At 34.6% G+C, this 13,622-nt stretch overlaps 1 protein-coding gene across 1 annotated transcript in view; it reads left to right on the top strand.

The window, feature by feature from the left end:
* Positions 1-13,622, top strand: part of Obi1 (ORC ubiquitin ligase 1) — a 42,241-nt gene that overhangs the window by 20,887 nt on the left and 7,732 nt on the right. The window contains 1 exon segment of the mRNA XM_047553114.1: positions 886-974. Coding sequence (XP_047409070.1) covers positions 886-974 — 89 coding nt within the window.

Below are 13,622 nucleotides of genomic sequence, written 5' to 3'. Positions count from 1 at the left end.
TTGAACCTCTAGATTTTTCTAGTTATTGTTTTCTTGTTAGGTAATTTTTAGGGTATTATATAATTCAAGAAAAAAATTATACTTGGGAATTTTTTTTTTTTTAATCAAGGTCTAGAATCCATGGAATTGGTTAGAAAATACTGATCCATTTTTTTTTTATCATCTTTTTTTTTTTTTTTTTTACGTTTACATAGGGTAATGATGTTTATTTTATTTTTCCCCTCCCCCCCCCATTTTTAAAGATCCCAGAAGTTGTCAGCCAGAGAATTGGTAAAGCCTTTTTGAAGAAAGAAAGCAAATAATTCAATAATATTTTATTTATCCCTGGAAAAATATTTTTAAGTAGCAATCAAGAAATCAGTCTAATAGCTCAAGAATTAACTCTTTGGCATTTATGTGGTGTAATGTTACTTTGCTTCGAGTGTTCAGATGTGCAAAAAAGAAAAAAGAACACATTTTTGCCATTAGTATAGACCTTAATGACTTTAATCTAGCTAAAACATAGCTTTGTTTATTTCCCTGGATAGTAGATGGGCAGAGTGCTTGGGGAATATAGATTAAAAATGCTTAGTTGTGTTCACCGGTTCACGTGTTATTCCTGATGGTGATTTTCAATTTCCAAAGACCATGTTCTAGTATTCAGTTTTCTGATATTATTGCTCTAAAAAATACAGATGGCTCATGTCATAAATTTTACTAGGAACTTTTGTTTTAGCTTGTGCATAGTTATTATTTTTTTTTTACTTTTTTTTATTGTAAACAAATGGGGTACAACTGTTTCTTTGGTTGTACATGAAGTAGAGGCATGCCATTTGTGTAATCATACATTTACATAGGATAATGATGTTTGATTCATTCTGTTATTTCAACTTTTTTTTTTTTAAGGCAAATAAAAAATTGAAATTGGAAAATGGTGGCCTGGTGAGGGAGAATTTGCGACTAAAGGCTGAAGTTGACAACAGATCACCCCAGAAGTATGTATTTTGCACACAGAGCAATATTTGAGATTATGTCAGTCTTTTGGACTAGTCTGCTGTAATAGTGCATGGTTTTTACTGTTTTCACTTTACTCTATTTAAGCAAGTAGAACGTCTTGCTTCTAAAAGACAAGTGCATACTTTTTTTAGTAAAATCTTATTCTCAGTTAAGGCTAATGTTGAAGAAGGATTTTATACTATCCTTTTTTCATATTTGATTAATAAAATTATTTTGAACTTTCACTTGGTTTTACAGATAACTGTTTAATAGTATTAATAATGAGATTAAAGTAATGCCCTTTAGCTGTTTTCTGAGATAGTCCTAGTAATAGTTCATGTTCATATAGTGTATTCTCCTTACAGATACAACAGAATATAATTAATTTTCTATTTACAAATGAGAGAATAGAGACATAGAGATTAATCTAAACCTATGCAGCTAGCAAGTATTTAAACTCCAGATGGTTCATCCCCAGAGTCTATAATCTGAATCATTACACAAAAAAGCTTATGTGAAATAGAATTTATGGTATTTTTCTTGGAATTTTGGACTGATTTGAAGCTAATAAATGTGAATTTATTCTTCCTTCATGATGGAATAGTTTTTATTCCATTCTCAAAGATACAGGATTGCAAGTGTTGACCTGCTTAATAGTCTGTTACAATTATTAGAGTAGGAGTTAAGAGTTGAAGATGGAGTAGAGATGGCAGATATTTGTGGTTCGTTTTCTAGGGGAGGAAAAAAAAAAAAAAAGGACAAGTCAGAAGACAGTAGGCCCCAAAGGTCTGGCAGTCTTTCTGAGGGATGGCATATCATAACTGTGTCCTTTCCTCTCATCCAACCACTGAACTTCATTTCATTGTTGTCGTTGTTTTATTTGTTATTTTTAGATATGCATGATAGTAGATTGTATTTTGACATATCACATGTAACATGAAGTATAACTTCCCATTCCTGTGGTTGTGTATGATGTTATACTGTCCTGTTACACTGTTCTGTATTCATATATGTTACACTGGCCCTGTATTCATATATGAACATAGAAGAGTTACCTCTGATCCATACTGCTGTCTTTCCCATTCCCATTCCTCCTCCCTTCCCACCATTTCCCCTATCCAATTGGTGAACCTTTACCTCCAAACCCCACCACCCCCACCTATTGTGATATTGAACTTCATTTATTTCTTCTGAAAAGAACAAGACAGAAGTAATCAAATAATGAACATTTATCCTACAAGAAATAACCCTTTGTTTTTTACATAGGAAAAGTTACCATCAGTAAAATCTCATGTGATATCAGAAAATAGTTGAAGTAAACCATAATTATGCAAAGCAGAGATCACTAACCAGTAAAGAAGTATAGTTTTTACTTTTAAATAATTCCTTTCCCTTTGCTTGCCAACCCTTTTTCTTCCACTTCTGATAATGTTCTACTTTGACAAATTAGGGAAATAAGTGTAGGAAGTGTTGCTGTTATGTAGTGGTTTGAATCTCTGCTCCTATCATTTATTGGCAGCTTGCCTTGCCAGTCATAGTAATGCTTGTCCATTAGCCATTTCCCACAGCATACTGAATGGAACTGAAGCTATTTTGTTTGTAGCTTTTATTTCTTGAAAAGTTGCCCACCAGATTTCAGATGTAATGCCAGCCACAAGGATGTGTGTTTTTAAATATCAATGCCTTCAACCAGATAAATAACTGAAGCATCTCACCTGAGGTAACCTGGCTTCTCTCAAATAACCACCCTTACATCTGAATCCACTATAACTTTAGGATTTGCCATCTTTTACTTCCTTTCCTTCCCTTCATGGGAAGGGAACAGTGTCCATAGAAAAATGATTGAAGCTGACCCCTATTCCAGATCAATTTGCAATGCATTGAGGTATTCAATGCATTACATTTGACTTATAGCCTTGTTTACTCTGCATCACCAATCCTTAGTGGGATTCAGAGAGAGATTGACCACAGCTGAAAATACCCAGATATAGTTCACCTGAGCAGAGCTCCTACTTATACAGAAAATATGGAATTTCAAGAATTTGAGAGTAAATGCAAACAAAAATCATTCATTCCATTTTATTCCCTCAGGTTAGAAAGTACTTTAATCAGTTATTTTTTTCTCTTGTCTGCTTGGTTAGGTATAAAAGAATACTTTTAGAAACATGGTCTTAGTCTCTAATGTATCCCTCAAGTTGAGCAGATGCACTCTACATATCATTATAGAAGAGAGAACTTTTAAGATTTAGGACTATAGAGAGGGAAAAAATTAGGAAGATAATGTTAGCTTAGGTTAACTAACATTTAAAAAATTACCCTACACAGGGTGACTTAAACAACAAAGATTTGTTTTCTCACACTTCTGGAGGCTGGAAGTCCCATATAAAGTCTTGTCAGGATTGATTTCTGATACAGGCTGTCTTCCTAACCAACATTCACCTTCTCATTATGTCCTCACCTAGTAGGGAGAGAAGAGTGAGGACACTGTATTCTCTTCTTATAAGGATGCTAATCCCATTGGATTAGGACCCCACACTTACAACATCATTTAACCTTAATTACTTCCCTGTTCCCAAGTACAGTCACATTGGGGATTAGGGCTTCAATATATGAATTTTGGAGGTCTACAGTCCATAGCAGAATGTATTTCTTTTCAAAACACTCAACCTACTACCATGCTATTTCCAAATAGGTAGACTTAAATCTAGTATAAATTAAGGGGGACTTCAACATGTATATGGGTTTCAAGTACATAGTATTATTTTTAATGTCTTAAAAAACAGTATTGTCCCTTAAAATGAAAATGTGGATTGTCATTTAACTCCTACTGCTGTCTTACTTTTCTGTATTTTGCCTTCCATTATATGAAGTCTTAAAAAGTATCTGGACATTTCTCCTTCCTTAACTTTAACTTTAAAACCCTATTAAGCAGTGTAGTAGAGAGGCTAATGAGCATATTCCTCTAGGTTTCAATAACATCCATCTGTTCTTTGTCAAAAGTTCATTTGTCTGACTGGGTGTGGTGGCAGACACCTGTAATCTTGAGAGGCAAAGGTGGGAGGATCTCGAGTCCTAAAGCTAGTCTCAGCAATGTAGCAAGACCCTTTAACCGTTCCTTCTAAATTAATTTCACCTGGAGGAAACCACCTATTTACCTCTTCAGTTTATCCTAACACTCCTAAGAGAACAGGGTCTGATGTTCAAAGTTGAAGGGATGGAGACATGTCTTTTAGTTTACAAAGCTAATAATCTGAAGAAAACTCACCAGCCAACCCAGAAATACTGTTTTCCTTAACACTATACAAGAGGCTTTAAACTATATAAAATAAATATTCCTTCCAACATCTAAAGTAGGTTAGGTTCTCTTGCTATAATTTCCCTATATACTTTCCCTTCTTAGCACATATCACAATTGATAATAATGAACATTTGGTATAATTGCTTTATGACTTTCTTGAACTGCGTGAAGCAGGACTATAGTTAATGTATTCACTGTTGTGTCTACTGCATTTTAGAGTTGTGGCTCATGAACTGGACCTAGTATATATGAATGAAAAACATAGCTCCTAAGACTATGAAGAAGCATACAGATCAGTCCAGAATGTGTACACACAATAGGAAAAATAAGTAGATTTCTTCATTAAATCATTATTAGGAACTTGAGGTCAGCCTCATTGATTTAGTAAGGCCCTAAGCAACTTAGCAAGACCCTGTCACAGAATAAAAAATTGAAAAGGACCAGGGATATATCTCAGTGGTTAAGCACCATGGATTCAATTCCAAGTACCTCCCAAAAAAATAGAGTAAAGAGACATCTTAACCCATTTCTTTAGGATACTGATTAATAGCAAACTGATTATCAAACATTTTTGAGGCAATTGGGTAAATTTGACTATGGGACAGGTATTAGATGATATCAAGAAATTAACTGTTAATTTGGTTTAGTTAAATGGCTACTTCAGAAAATACACATTATCTTAGTTTATTTGGGCTGCTATAACAAAATACTCGTACACTGTGTAATTTACAACAGTAGAAATTTATTTCTCATATTTTGGAGTCTGCAAAGTCCAAGATCAAAGTGCTGGCAGATTTGAGCTCTCATAAGGCCAGCATCCTGGTTCATAGATGACTGTCTTTTGGCTTTGTTTTCAATGCCCTGGAGACTCTTTCAATTGAGGAATTCCTCCTTCATTCTTGAGGAATTCATCCTTATGACCTGAAGGCTTCCAATGGCCCTTTCCCCAAAAGGCCTCCAAATACCATCATCTTGGGAATATAATGTAACAGGATTTGGGGGAAGGACACAAACATTCAGTCTGTGGCATCGTATTTTCTTTTAGAAATGCCTACTAAATAATGGACAGTAGAAAACTTTAGCAAAATACAAAGGGATGTATGTGTAAGGGTAATTAGGCAGAAATCTAGATAATGGTTAAATGTTGGAGATGAGTATATGGTGGTTAATTATACTGTTCTCTCTACTTCTGTGAATTTTTATAATTAAAAATTAAAACCAGCAAAATATGGTCCAGAAGGCTTGTAGTGTAATGAAGATAAGAGATAAAAATACATGAAATAAATACTAAACCAAGTAGCAGAGTGATATGACTTTAGAGAATGGCAAGTGGGTTGCCTTTTTCATCAGAAAGGCAGGATTTGAGACTAGCTTTGAAGCATGGAGCTTTCAGTGAGGAGGAAGCAATCTGAATGAGAGGAAACAACTTGTGCTGATAGGAGTTGTCTATACAGCTCTCCAGTAGTAGATGTGCATCATGTTACTGCTCAGGAAACAGAGGCTTCCTTCTGAAATTTATCAGAAAAGAAATTCTATAATTTTCACATCTCTCTATTGTGACCATCATTGCCCCGCTTACATGACAGCAGATAATGGAATGAGACAAACATTATTACCCTATGTACATGTATGATTACACAAATGGCATGAGTCTCCAGCATGTACAACCATAGAAATGAAAAGTTGTACCCCATTTGTTTACAGTGATCAAAATGCATTCTGTAAAAATTTTAAAAATGTAAAAATTTCTAGAACTTGATAAAAAGAAAACCATTCATAGATATTCCTTACCATCATCTTTGAAGGTCTTCGGGGGGGGGAGGGGGAGATACTATCTTACTCTTAAAAGACTTCTTTTTCTTCCTGGAAGTGTGATATCCACAAATAACTTAAGTCAGACTTCAAGATAGTGAATATTAAGAATAACTCAGTATATGATAGGAAAATAAGGCATTCTGCCCTCTTCAAAGGGGTTAGAAATACTGGGTCAAATTCAGATTGACATATAAGGTTTTCTTTTATGTTTATTGTAAATTATTTATATTAACTACAGAACTCCAACTAAGGCCTGGTTCCAATAATACATAAATTCTGAGCCGAAAATTCTATGTTTGCTTTTAACCAGTATAGAATAATATTAATATGTTAAATCTATAGAATAAGAGACTGGCACACCAAAAATAAACCCTCATGATGAAAAAGAAAGAAACTGAAGTGGCAACTATTTGGTATTGAATTTCTCATATTCCTAGGATCCCTAGACTTCAGTTACTACTCCCAAACTGTATCAGGAAATAATGGGATATATCTGTCCTTGATGGGTTAGGAGTTCGTTAGTGATTTTTTAAGTAAAAGAGGTATGAGAAATTTACTTAGAAAGCATTTGAAAAGTTCCTGCCTTATTTCCCAGGATTCCTTATTAGTTATGCCTTTATTATTTATTCATTACTTATTTATTTTTCATTAGCCACTGTAGGCAGTAAATTGGCCATGGCACCAGGAATGAGTCTTTAGCAGAGCAGCTATTGTTGCCCTCAGCCACTAAGTCACCTTAATAGTATGGGAGGTAAAACTTAATGTATAAAACTCTACAGATCATTTTTATCAAACAGTTTAATTGGATTAATGGCTTCACTTTCTAGTAATATGTATTTAAGAATGCTATGCATTCTGTCATTGTGTCTTTAGTGAGATCTTTGGATTTGATAATGTCTTCATGCATGCTGCTCATTCTGCTACATAGCAATCCCAAGGCTTGTCATTGTAGACCAGTTTTAAGGGATAATAAAGGTTATAGGTACTTTTGAGACAGAAAGTACTATTTCCTTTACTGATATATTTTAAAAAGTGCTCCAAAGAGGAAATAATAGACTTCATAGATTATGACATGAACTTTCTTCCCTTTCTACTGTATTTTTTTGTGAACTATCTTATCTACTCCCATAGCTTTAGTAATCCCCTTCATGTATACTTGTATATCAGAGATCATAAAATAAAACCTAAATCTTTGGCCATACATTCTCTTCTGAACCACAGATTCATGTTTCTATTTGTACTCTCACTAGATATCCTGTGCCTTAAACTCATCACAAAGCATATGGTAAATAGCTTAGCTCTAGAGATAGACTGCCTGGATTCAAATATTGCTGCTTCCACTCTTTCTTTCTTAGCTCTATCCAATTCATTTTTCACCATACTCGAAATTATCTTTCAGTAAAATATAAATCAGGTTATTTAAACCACGTTCATAACACTGCCCATGTTTTCCTAAAATGAAATCTAGACTGTTGACAAGCTACTATATATCTGCCTCTTCTTTTTCATTTCATTTTCATGCCCTAGCTTATCTCTGTCCAGTTCTGCTGGCCTTCTTCAGTGTCTAAAACATACTGAACTTGTTTCCTCTGTTTAGTGTGTTCTGCTTCCAGATCATTTTGCTCTCTCCTTCAATCATCAGGTTCAGAGGAGCCTTTCCTGACCATTCAGTTGAAAACAGCCTTCTCCTTCAGAATTTGTGCTTACTTACTTTGTCTTATTTTTATGCTATAATAATAAAATCATGGTAGTTAATAAGTAGAGCATGTTGATTTTGAACACAGACTCTGGTTCCAGACTTCTTAAGATAGAACATTGCTCTGTCTACCTACTATCTCTGTCATTTGAGGGAAAAATATTTTGCCCTTTCTTATCTAACCTTCTGTGAAATATGGGGCCAAGTGAACTATGGATATACTACTTAGTCTCTTAGGGCCATCATTTTGTGTTAAATATGGATAGTATGTTCTTGAGAGGACAAGCTAAGAAATCATCTATGTCTTTAGCACAGTATGTAAAATAAAGGAGTTGGAGGCAGGAGGGGGTAATTTTGTATGTGTCTAAATAATTGTGTCCATTATTCTCCCCCGCCCCAGATTATTTATTTTCTTGCTTAGTTTTTATCCTGATACTCAGTGACTTTACTACTTATCTATTGCCTGAAAAACAAACTTCAATATTATATTTTTCCACCACTTTCCCTGACCTATACCTTGTTGTTTAGTGTGTTCTTCAACTTACTTCTTTTAAAGCCTTTGTGATCCATTTCTTCATATTCCCACTAATTTAGATTTACATTATTTCATGTTCGGCCTTTCATAACCTTCTACTGCTTACCCTTCTTTTTCATGATAAACCTTGAGCATGTGCTTTATTGTTGCCTGAATTCTAGAATATAAATCTGATCATCTCCCTCTCCTATTTAATATCCTTTGACGATTCCCCATTGACTACATAGTAAGCCCAAATTTCATAGTATAGTAAATAAGGCTCTTGAATACATCACTTTCAGCTTAACCTTCTTTCGTCTCCAGCCTCCTTCCCCTCTGTTCTCTGCTTTGACTGTGATGAATTTCCACTGGACCCACATTTACCATTTCATGCTATACTTTTGTATCTTTGTTCATGCCTTACTCTTGTCTTCTTTGGTGTTCCCTGGTGCCTTTCTTTTTTTATTCTTCCTGTTTAATTCCAACATATTCTTTAAAATCTAGCTCAGTTGTCATTTATCTCTGAGATCCTCTATGATTTTTCCATAGGGAGCACTTTGTTCTTCTGATTATTCTCATAACCTTTGTTTTAACATTCATGTTGTATACTGATCAGTTTTATGACTGTCATGCCCAGTTAATCTGCCAGCTCATTGACACTAAGGCATATTTTTTAAATGCACATGTATGTATCTTTTTACTCAAAATACATGTGTTTATATGTGTGTGTGTGTGTATTCCTTCTCTGGGACCTGGCAGAAGGAAGGAGCCCTTATACTCTAATACTCTGTATTAGCACTTTTAGGGAACTAACTAGGTTAAGATTTTGAGTTTCCTTGCAGCTTAAAGTACAAAAGTTTTAAGAGGGCAGAAAATCAGAGATTCCTAGCGTTTTCTCCAAATAAAGAAAGCAAGAGATTTCCTGAAGTTTTTCCCTCTAAATTGTGCCAGAGATTGAGAATTAAAAAGGGAACAGAGGAGACACATTAAGAGCTTGCATGACTCTGGTCTTGTGTGAGTCTCTTGCCTTTATCAGATTTCATGGCTGACTCTAACTGTGACCTAGTTCTAGTTCACAGGTCTGTTCTTCTTAAACTGTGTCTCAAGATATGCCCATGCTTCTCTAGCCTTCTCCGTCATCAGCACTGCTAGTCTGACTGACTTTAGCTATTGTACCTTCTTGACCTATTCTGGCCTTTTTTGTTTCTCATGATTTTACTCTGACAAATACATGATTTCTGGTATTTGACCCCAGCCTGATCTGATGACTGATTCTACTATGCCCTTGGTTTTCCCGGAAGGGGAACTTGTAGACTGTACATGAGCCTGATGATACCCTGAGGCCAGACTGTGACAGTTGGTTGTGCTCAAGCCCCCCAGCCACCTGAGGGGCCCTTCTCTGGATTTTCAGCTAATTGGGGATAGACAGTTACTCCAGTTTTCTGTCAACTTGTCTTTATTGTATTGATAAAATATTTTAGGAGCCTATAATATGTGCCAGTAATGAAGCATATGATTGTCAGAGAAATTTTGAACTGTTTGAGAACAGGGATGACTTCTGTTTCTTTTGTTTCCCTTCTTTATAGTCCCCCTTAGCACACATTAGTCCTCCATAACTCACCTGAGTAATAATTATAGGATAGGTGCATCACAGTTTCTTGTTTTGTTTTATTTCAGATTGCTCATCATACAGCGATAGAGTATGTGTATTAGATGGTGGAAAATATATAAACAAACATTAGTCCAGAAGATTTTTGTGTGTGGTATTGTCACTCAGTGAAAGTCACACTCTTTTATACTACTGAGATTTTGTTGTTACTATATTTGGGGAAAAGATATGTCCTTTAGTCCTGGTAGAAATGTAAAGAATATTAAATAGAATGTTTTAATATTCTATCCTGTGAAAGATTAGGATGCCAAGACAGAAAATTAGGGTATATCTGCATGGAATAGAAATGAAATGGATTTACCAAACAATGAAATTTATTCACAGTAAAAAGTGTAGTGTATCTCACAGGCAGTGTGAAGAAAATAGTGCTTAGAGTTAGGCATCCTATTTTTGGCAGCTTTCCCCAACGTGCTGGTCAGGAGAAGGAAAGAAGCCTTGGAAATACAGACTAACTAGTTACAGTTTTCAAAGAGTCAGAGACCAAGTCTCAGTCAACCAAGAAGCAGGGAAGAGAAGTAGTTAGCATGAAACAATAGTTTAGTTCTCTTCCTTATGACCTCTGTTGACCCTGTGTGTGGGTCAGTCATTAGAGACTTAGCACGAGTGGGACTAGTCTATTTCTCTTCAGTTCACATATGCCACTCACCATTCAGGGTATTTATGTTAAGGATTGCTAGTTTCAACACCAGAATTCTTCTTAACTACAAATACATGGTTGGCTTAATAAAAGAAACAAAAGAACTGCCTTTAAAATTGTATGATTAATATGACCTATTATTTTTGTATGCTACTCTTCATTTGAAAATTTGAAAAACAGACTCTACCTTGCTTTTTTAGCTTTTTAAACAGTACTTTTGGAGGGTGAAGGAAAGAATTACTTCAAGCCCTAACTCTGTTTTGTTTAATGTCAGCTTTGTCTTTAAGGAAGAAATTGCATTTTGTTACTCTTGCAAATATTGAAGTACTTTCTTTTTTGTGATAAAACCAAGGTGCAATATAACATAGCTTGTGCTTTTTTATTCCCCCAAATTAGATCCTGAAACAAGTAACCTATGAGATTCTTAGGCCTGTAATTTTTATTTATAATTTTGCATTTTATATGAGAGATATATTTTTCTTATAGTTAATGATACCTGCTGATAGACAAGCTCTTATACTTAGCACATTTAAGTACATTGTTTTTAGTTCATGGTATTGATAAAACACGTGGGTTGGTATGTACCAGGGAGCTCTGTCAATGCTATTACTTTCCTGCAGGCCACTTATCTTTGAAAGTTTCAAAATATTCTTGAGTTTGTGCCTAGAAACATAGTTGTTTGATAGATGTTTGTTGATCTCATGTACACACATCTGTATGTATTCCTACAGTTTTCTTACTACTTTTCTGTTTGTAGTAGAAAATGTATGTACCAATAAAGAGTACAACAATGTTAGTTTATTGTATATGTAGACTTCGTGCTCAATAACACTTGATACAGAGTGTGATACTTTTTGATGCAAGTGATATAAAAGTAAATCAAGTGGGAAATAGGTACTGATATTCTTAAGAAGGAATCTCAGATTCACATGGTTTTGGACATAGCCTTTGGAGTGAGAATGACTTGGATTCCTGCTACTTAACCTATTACATAACTTTGAACAAGTACTTGAACTTTTGTAAGCTTCTCATTTCTCATCTTTAAAATAATAATGGATCTTGCTTCATAAAGTTGACATGTTGATGAAATAGGATAATAATTGTTGAGAATATAGCAATTACCTGACCCCAAGTATATACATAATAAATTGTAGCTACTGCTATTCTTAGTGTCAGCATCATTGTCAGTAGTAGTCATTATACTACTGTTAAAGATTTATTTGTTATAATTACTCTTGGTAAATCTAGCTAAAATATCACCTGTTTTTTGAATGATGGGGCCAAGGAATAGAAATTTCTATCTTGAATTTTCAGGAAGGAAAGATGTTTTTCTGTTTTTCTCTCAGTATGCCGCATTATGTAACATTTTTGTGCAACCAACATATGATCAATAAGTTCTCTAGGAATGTAATATTTTTGTAACTGAGTGCTTAATTTTTAAAAGAGAAAACTCTTGAGGAAGTATTGTCTAGTTATAAAACTCAGCAGCAGATCAAAATACACGGGACACTTCCCAAAGCTTCACTAAGTAAAGACAGAGTGCTTCTCCCCAACCTGCTAACACATACACTATGATGAAATAGATATGGGTAATGTGCAAACAACTCATACAAAGCAGATGAGATAAAAGGATGCCAGGCCATTTGAGCCCTTTCCCCCCACCACCAAATATGGTTTTGAGTTCCATACAATCCTGGTTCTCCCTGTCCTCTATATAAAATGTGCCCACTTACCTCTGTACTGTACATATACACACAAAACAGAGACCAGTACCAGGACTTCTCATTTTGCTTCCCCTCCCATCAAAACTCAGATTTCCTAATGAGCTCATGGTACAGGCTACTTGCTCAAGTTTTTTGTAATCAAAATGAAGAGTTTATGAACTCAAGGAATCTCCAAAATTGGTAGATTGTGTTTCCAGAGAATATACTTAGGAAAGGGAAAGAAACAATGGAAAGCTTCTTTCCCTGAAATTTTACTTCTGTGTATGTTTAAAATAAGACACTTGATTAATAACTCTGAAAGTCAGATAATGAAAAGATACACAATTGTAGTTATATAGACAGGCAACTAACTGTACCTATAAAATCCACTCTATGAATGGGTCATTCTTATAGTAATTTAAAAATTCTTTAAAGAAAAAATTTTGATACTCACCCAATGTATTTGGTTTTCTTCCATATTAGCCATTGTTATAAGTAATTGTCACTTTGCATGGTTAATGCAAAATGATTAATGCAAGCTAAAACCATGCAAAGAGATCTTAATAATCAGTGGGAAAAATTACAATTGTTCTATGGCCTTTAACTGTTTTTGTCCAAATTTTAGCTCTTAATGTCAATTATAAATGTGTATGGATATGAAAAAAACAGTAAAATTGTATGTAGTGCACTATATTTATGTGGTACAATTTGAAACATTGAGAATTAAAGTGTTATTTCCTTGTAACAAACTTAAGGAAACTATTTGAATAGGACTTGCCTTGTCATCATACATACAACTTATGATAAGAAGCTGGCATTGTTTTGATACTTTGATGAATTATTACACTGCTGCATTTGTATCAACTTCTAACATTTATCCTCTCTGCTCTCAATGTAGTAAAATATCTCTACAAGCTTTAATGTGATTTTTTTTTCTGCCTGTATTTCTTCTAGACATCTTTATCCTTTAGCACAACTACTTTTCTCATCTCTTTCAATAAGTTTGCCTCTATTAAGTTTCTCTGGAATCTCTAGAGTCTCTTGAATGACTTCAGGAGACTTGGGTGTGCTACCTTGCCATAACATTCCAACAGTCAACTGTTTCTTCCATAACTATATTTATGTTTAATTCTAATTTCACTTCTAGCTTTAACCCCCTTTTTTTTTCTGAACCACACCTTTGTTGGCCAGTTCTGTCTTTTGCTTGTGTATTTTTTAAAATGTCATATGGGTTTTCACTAGGAGACAAGGAGGCAGCACAATCTTTGCCATCTGTTAACTGCATAGTAGATGCTGGTGACCAGTTACTTTAGAC

Source organism: Sciurus carolinensis, chromosome 5 (genome assembly GCF_902686445.1).
Source record: "Sciurus carolinensis chromosome 5, mSciCar1.2, whole genome shotgun sequence".
In the NCBI taxonomy this organism is placed as follows: Eukaryota; Metazoa; Chordata; class Mammalia; order Rodentia; family Sciuridae; genus Sciurus; species Sciurus carolinensis.
Note: the sequence above shows the minus strand (reverse complement) of the source record. Positions and strands in the feature narration are given on the sequence as shown.